This window comes from Alligator sinensis, unplaced genomic scaffold (genome assembly GCF_000455745.1).
Source record: "Alligator sinensis unplaced genomic scaffold, ASM45574v1 scaffold952_1, whole genome shotgun sequence".
NCBI lineage: Eukaryota > Metazoa > Chordata > Crocodylia > Alligatoridae > Alligator > Alligator sinensis.
Genome location: NW_005841999.1, coordinates 368,459 through 375,595, shown reverse-complemented (window position 1 = coordinate 375,595; position 7,137 = coordinate 368,459). Strand labels below are relative to the sequence as shown.

At 44.7% G+C, this 7,137-nt stretch overlaps 1 protein-coding gene across 1 annotated transcript in view; it reads right to left on the bottom strand.

Annotated features, from left to right (window-relative positions):
• GIPC2 (GIPC PDZ domain containing family member 2) overlaps nt 1-6,729 on the bottom strand; it is a 38,280-nt gene extending 31,551 nt beyond the window's left edge. The window contains exon 1 of the mRNA XM_025201649.1: nt 6,649-6,729. Within this exon, the coding sequence (XP_025057434.1) occupies nt 6,649-6,714 (66 nt within the window). The 5' untranslated portion in view covers nt 6,715-6,729. The remainder of the gene's footprint in view (nt 1-6,648) is intronic.
• Between the last annotated feature and the right edge of the window lie 408 nt (nt 6,730-7,137).

Sequence of the window (7,137 nt, the reverse complement as noted above, 5' to 3'; positions counted from 1 at the left end):
TTTCCTTGTTTGCGAACAACTACTGTATTCGGTACAGCTTCATGGAAAACACTAAAATAATGAAGGTTCATCTAGATAAGATAATGTGTGCTGTCACCACATATCAATTAAAGTGCACTTGTATACCTACACCATGAAGTACTTCCAATGAAAAATACTATTATGTTAAAAATGATTACAGCTTTCCCATCATATTCACATAAGTTTAATCAAAACCAATAATGCAACTTAAAATGGCTTTCCTGAGTTTCTCGATAGGGGGGAAAATGTTAAAAAAACAAATCAAAAGGTACAAACTTTCCTGTTAGGTCTTCTGCTCTCTCCTTACCCTGCACTTTTCTTGCCCATCTCTTAAAAGCATCCGATTTTCAGCCAGCATAGTATTACATAGCAGACTTCTCATGCCAGCTTTACTAACAGCATTATAAATTGGAGCAGCAACATCAGCCAGCAGGTATCTAGGATCCTTCTTTTGCTAACAGGGTTATCTTAATACAGCTTCCAGGAACAGAAGAAAATCCCATTTGGCTGGAAGACACTATGGGCTGATGTATAAACTCTATAAAATATAGATGATCTAGATAGTCTTACTAAAATAGAATATTCCCTTCTTAAAAATTCCAGGGCTACAGAAGTGATAGTTGCCAAGGGAAAAAAAAGTGTTCCTCAAATAGTTATCAAAATGAACCTTATTAATCAACTTATTAAGGACTCTTAAACAGGGGGCTGGATCAGATGATTCCATGTGGCCCCTTCCAGCCTTGTGATCCGAGGATCGCAAGTTCAGGTCACAGAATGTGAAGCAAATGGAGGCATCTAAAAAACCTCAGTGGACACTTTCCAAAATTTAACCCAAGTAACTGACAGATCATGTAATTAAGTAAATAGTGAAATAAGATCTAATTCTTTTCACCAGTACCATTTTAATCTAGCAGTTTTCATTATTAGAGCTCAGAGCATTTTATAGAAGGCCAGTTTCAACTTTATAGAGGGGCACCTGAGGCACAGAAGTGAGTTCTCTCTGTTCAGTGGCAATCAGAAAGAGACACCTGGTTTCCTGAGCACCAGTCCATTGCAGACCCCCTGGAATAAGTTCAGTCCTGTATCTATTAATACAAGAAGGTACAGAGGCAGCCCCCCTCCCACTGTTAGTACTACCAGTATACTTTCCCCACTTCCGTTGCAGAAAACAAACATATCTCTGAACTTTCTTTGTGTTACTTCCTAAGAGAGGGAGTCTTCCTACATGAATGAGGATAGTCACACCCTGGAGGTAATAGGCAGGCTAAGCAACAGCTGCTCACCCAACTATTAACAGTTCCTACACAACCTTGTGTCTACAAGGTAAACAAAATAATCTTAAGAATCAACTATGACAATACAATCTGTGGGCCAAAGTCCAAGCCCAACATACCGGCAACTGCTGTTCAGAAGGAAATAGAATTATTATTTGCAGTTCCCTCATTTACTGAACAAGGTAGAAGTTCTTTGAGTTCGTCATGCTTCGGCGTCCACATTTCTGGTGATAATTAGTTATACTGACCAGTATCACTTTTCTGGGCAGTTCTAAGGGAGTATATCAGTAAATTATCAGGTGGACCCATAAACCATTTCAGTCTGTCATTATCTGTCAGACTTGTCACCTGGTCAAGAATCACAAAAGAGTCACACATCCTTTGCCAGAAGTCACCTACGTGGTATCATTCTACCAAATCAAGGGAATGCTTTCCTGTAATCTTTCCTTGGATCTTTGAAAACTCTTGGCGCTCTGGTGTAGTGCCTGAAGACTGGAAGAAGGCCAATGTGGTGCCTATCTTCAAGAAAGGGAGGAAAGTGGATCCAGCCAACTATAGGCCCATCAGCCTGACTTCTATCCCGGGGGAAGATCTTAGAAAAGTTTATTAAAGAGGCCATCCTTAATGGACTGGCCGACGCCAACATCTTAAGGGATAGCCAGCACGGGTTTGTTGCGGGTAGGTCTTGCTTGACCAATCTCATTTCCTTCTACGACCAGGTGACCTATCACCTGGACAAGGGAGAAGAGATTGATGTCATATATCTTGACTTCAAAAAAGCCTTCGATCTGGTGTCCCATGATCGCCTCTTGGAGAAACTGGCCAATTGTCGCCTTGGGTCCTCCACGATCCGCTGGCTGGAAAATTGGCTCCGGGGTCGGACCCAGAGGGTAGTAATCGATGGAAGTCACTCATCGTGGTGTCCTGTGACCAGTGGGGTCCCCCAAGGCTCTGTCCTTGGACCCATACTGTTCAACATCTTCATTAATGATGTGGACACTGGAGTCAGAAGCGGACTGGCCAAGTTCGCCGATGACACCAAACTTTGGGGCAAAGCATCCACACCAGAAGACAGGCAGGTTATCCAGGCTGACCTGGACAGGCTCAGCAAGTGGGCGGGCGAGAATCTGATGGTGTTCAACGCCGATAAATGCAAGGTTCTCCACCTTGGGAAGAAAAACCCTCAGCATCCTTATAGGCTCAGCAGTGCTATGTTGGCTAGCACTATGGAAGAAAGAGACTTGGGGGTCATCATTGACCACGAGATGAACATGAGCCTGCAATGCGATGCGGCGGCTAGTAAAGCGACCAAAACGCTGGCTTTCATCCATAGATGCTTCTCAAGCAAATCCCGGGACGTCATTCTCCCCCTGTACTCGGCCTTAGTGAGGCCGCAGCTGGAGTACTGTGTCCAGTTTTGGGCTCCACAATTCAAAAAGGATGTGGAGAAGCTTGAGAGAGTCCAGAGAAGAGCCACGCGCATGATCAGAGGTCAGGGAAGCAGACCCTACGATGACAGGCTGAGAGCCCTGGGGCTCTTTAGCCTGAAAAAGCGCAGGCTCAGGGGTGATCTGATGGCCACCTACAAGTTTATCAGGGGTGACCACCAGCATCGGGGGGAACGTTTGTTCACCAGAGCGCCCCAAGGGATGACGAGGTCGAATGGTCACAAACTACTTCAAGATTGTTTCAGGCTGGACATAAGGAAGAACTTCTTTACTGTCCGAGCCCCCAAGGTCTGGAACAGCCTGCCACCGGAGGTGGTTCAAGCGCCTTCATTGAACACCTTCAAGATGAAACTGGATGCTTATCTTGCTGAGATCCTATGACCCCAGCTGACTTCCTGCCCTTTGGGCGGGGGGCTGGACTCGATGATCTTCCGAGGTCCCTTCCAGCCCTGATGTCTATGAAATCTATGTAAGTGCACACACTTCATTCCCCATCTGCAGAACGTGAAGATACCAGTGCTAATTTTAATTTTACAACTGTACATCTCACACACACAGATATACATTCAATTTTAGTTAGCCTTGGCTTTCAAGAACCAGCTTAATGTCAGCTTCTACATGCATAGCGCTCAGAGAGATCGATCAGGAACTTACTCTATTGCTGGAAAGCTCTCTCCCATCCCTTCTGAAGAAACATAATTCAGCTTGAAGCAAGTTCAAGATCCCAGCACAGAAAGAAGAAAGAAAAGAGACTACCTGAGAACTCAGAGGCACATTGACAAAAAGATGGTCTGGAGAGATGTAGGTTGAACCTCAAACCCACAAGCAGCGACTAGGGCACATAAAGAAAGAGTAAGATGTGTATAGATCTTTGTTACTTTGAACTGTTTTCTTTGTGCCTGTCCTATTTCTATGGATTTAGTGCTTTGTTCAGAAGCTGTTTGTCGCTGGGTCACGGCTCCTGGAGAGGATTGCATGGAAAGAGCCAACCCCAAGGGCAGTTATGCAATTCAGAAATAGAACCCAATGGTCCTGTTAGAAGTATGATGAATTCATTTGGATAAAAGGGAAGGTATTCCCTTGAAAGGAGTGCTAATGGAGTGACAGAGTCCAAGTGTAGTTCACCCTTGAGCCATGACAATGTTTTTCATGAGGAACTTAGTCCTAATCAATGCTTTTTGGTCTGAATCCCATGACACAATTAAATTCCATAGGAAAGAGAAAATTCAGATTTCTGTACTCATTTTCCATATACCCATCACATTAAACTTTTTCACATTTGCCATCCTGACCACTCCAGAAAAGGAATTTCCAACAACAGAAAGTCTTTTTTCCACAGGCATTAGGTCAGGGAACCATACTCATTTTGAAGAATGTCTTACCTACCATCCTACTTGAGACTCCACTGACTTTCTTAGATCAGTAACACTTTCACTGCAGCACTCAAATACTTCTGTGGCTTCAAGTTTGCAGAGGAGCAGCTTGAGCACTTATTCTGGTGCACCAATCAGTCCAGTACCAGTTGTGATTGACAATGATGTTTAAAATGATTGAATTATGGACATATTCAGCAGTCTCAGCTCTCCACAGTGCTAACTCACTCATGTTCATGGCTCATGAACACCCTCCTCAAGCAGAATCCTACATATACATTTTGGGCCCGCTGCCACAGTAGTCTTTTCTCTCTAAAGTTGACTTATTTTTTTCAGTATTCCTACTGCTTGATGAATGATTTTGGTGTCCTTTTATTTATACCTGCAAACTGACTGAGTGAATGCAGCATTAGCTGATTTAGTGACCCGGCTATTCCAAACCCTGCAGAAAAACAAACAATTTTTGCTTTGCAAAAATCCAAAGCAGATGAAATACAAACAAAAGATAACGGCATTATGTGAACCATGTTCATGAACCAGTAACTGCTATCCTAAAATATTAGAAGCACCTTCACTGCAAGATAAGAGGGATATGGAAAATGTCCTTAGGTTGATTATGGAGGAACATCACTTTCAGGAATGAGAGAAATATCCAGGTGAATTCTTTAGTAAATTAAGCTGAACTGATGTACTTCTCAGATGGAAAAAGGAATGTCTACACAAAGCTCAGCAGCAATTTATACCAGCTTACGTTTAAATGGTGCAAATTTATGATACAGATAAGACCTTATTTGTCCTAATTTTATATATCCATGTTTCAGAATTAAATCATACCTTTTGATAGGACCTGCAGCTTTGGCTACAAATTAATATGTGCTTCTTACCAACCCATTCTACTCATCCCCTGTTCAAAATGCTTCTACAAGTCTTTCAGAGGCCAATTCATCAAAGTTTTTTCCAGGTTTACACCAGAAAGTCATTTTATTGCTGTTTGAATTCTACACAATTTAGCTGAAATCCGTCCCTCTGGAAATGAATCTGACTTGTAAAAATAAACGTAGAGCCCTCAACACAATACCGTCCATCCCCCTTCCTGCAAATAAATCACCATTCTTGTAGAAATTCAACATCCAGAGAAACACAGTTGTTTTCTAGCCGTAGTGCAAGATTTGCTGCACCTGGACAGGCAACAGTGGGGTCCTTTTGATCATCCATGTTTACAGGAAGAATGGGAAGCACTGCAAAAGATTAGTAAGCAAAGTCCTTAATCAAAACAGTGTTTCTTTCTGGGCAGGTGGCTCTGTGCAGGGAAGTCAGGGCCTTTTGCTGTTCTCTCAGGTCACAGACAGGATGAGAGAAATCAGTTGCAAAACTGAAGGCAGGAAACAATAGAACAGGAAAGAGATCCAGCAAATATGAGAACCCTGGGGATGAGAGGATGAAACTGTCTAAGGAGAGAGTGAAACTAAATTTAAGAGAGGCTCTTCATTATCTAATTAAACTGAATGAGGACTCAGCCTCCAGCAACAGGACCACATACCTTCCTGATAATTTAATGCAGTGTTTGAAACGTTGCTAGGTCTCCTGCTCACTCACTCTAGATCAGCCTACTATTTGTTCCACTACACTAGTTTTAAAGGAACCAGAGAAACATGATAAGTCATAAAGTTGGAACTTTACATATTCAAGTAAATTAAAATGGTAAGTGTAAGATATCAAATGCAGGTATCTGAAATATTTGCACTTGCTCTGCTATTTACAGCTTCATATTCACAGATACATGGAGAAACTGGGTAGATAGACCACCATGTTGTAACTAAGAGGAAAACTGAGTTGACAAACAAACCATAATCCAAACAAATCCATTTTCAGCTTGGCTCAAAATAGGAATGAATGGCTTTCTGTTAAAGGAAAGTCAGACCTTCTAACTGCAGGTTTGATTTAGGACTCTAAATCAGTGGTTTTCAACCTTTTTTGTACCCGGTCCTATTTGCAAACATCATTGGCCAGTCCTGACCCAATGCCCCTCACTCCCAACCTGCTGCCCGACACCCCCAGTGTGTGTGGAACAAGGGGAGGCTCCAAGCAACCCTTGCAACCAGGAAATCTGCCAGCCTGCAAGAGAAACACCAGGGTTTCCCTCCTTGAAAGGAGAATCCATTTTTAAAGTTTGTTCAGGCCCCTTTCACGTTAGCCTTGCGACCCACTTCTGCGTCGCAACTCACGGGTTGAGAAATGCCGTTTTAAAAGGCCTCCTATTATCCGGCTGGAAAGCATTTTCTAACCTGTCACCAAGTCCCTAAATTCAAAGTTAAAACCAAAGCTCAAGTCTGGCGTAGCATTCTCCGCGGCCTTTGCCCCTTGCACGGCCTATTGATTGCGAGGCCACAAAGAATCAGTAACTCCTGCCCAGGGAGATCTCCTACTGCAGGATGCAAAAACCAATTAAAAAAAAAAAAAAATCAAGCCTTTCAAGCACAATTCCCCCCTGCCCCCCTCACCCCCCCAACAGGTGACAAGCCAGAGACACACAAGTTTGGGGCCGGACGGGACGTCCCCACGTTGAACATCGCAGCCGGCAGCGCAGACATGAGCCATCCACGCGTTTCTTTTGCTTTCCTGAGACTGCCGAAGCGGCCACGGGGAGAAACAGCGTTTCCACCGCCCCAAGGCAGAAACCACCATCCTGTTAAGACTGGCAGGGGAGGGGGCTCGGGGGCAGCTGCCACCCCAAGTTTGGGGCCGGACGGGACGTCCCCACGTTGAACATCGCAGCCGGCAGCGCAGACATGAGCCATCCACGCGTTTCTTTTGCTTTCCTGAGACTGCCGAAGCGGCCACGGGGAGAAACAGCGTTTCCACCGCCCCAAGGCAGAAACCACCATCCTGTTAAGACTGGCAGGGGAGGGGGCTCGGGGGCAGCTGCCACCCCCGGGGGGCTCCGCGCTGCCCCCGGGCCGGCTGGAGGGGGTGTCGGTGCCGGCGCTCCCGGCGCGGCGACACCAGATGCAGGACGGCGGG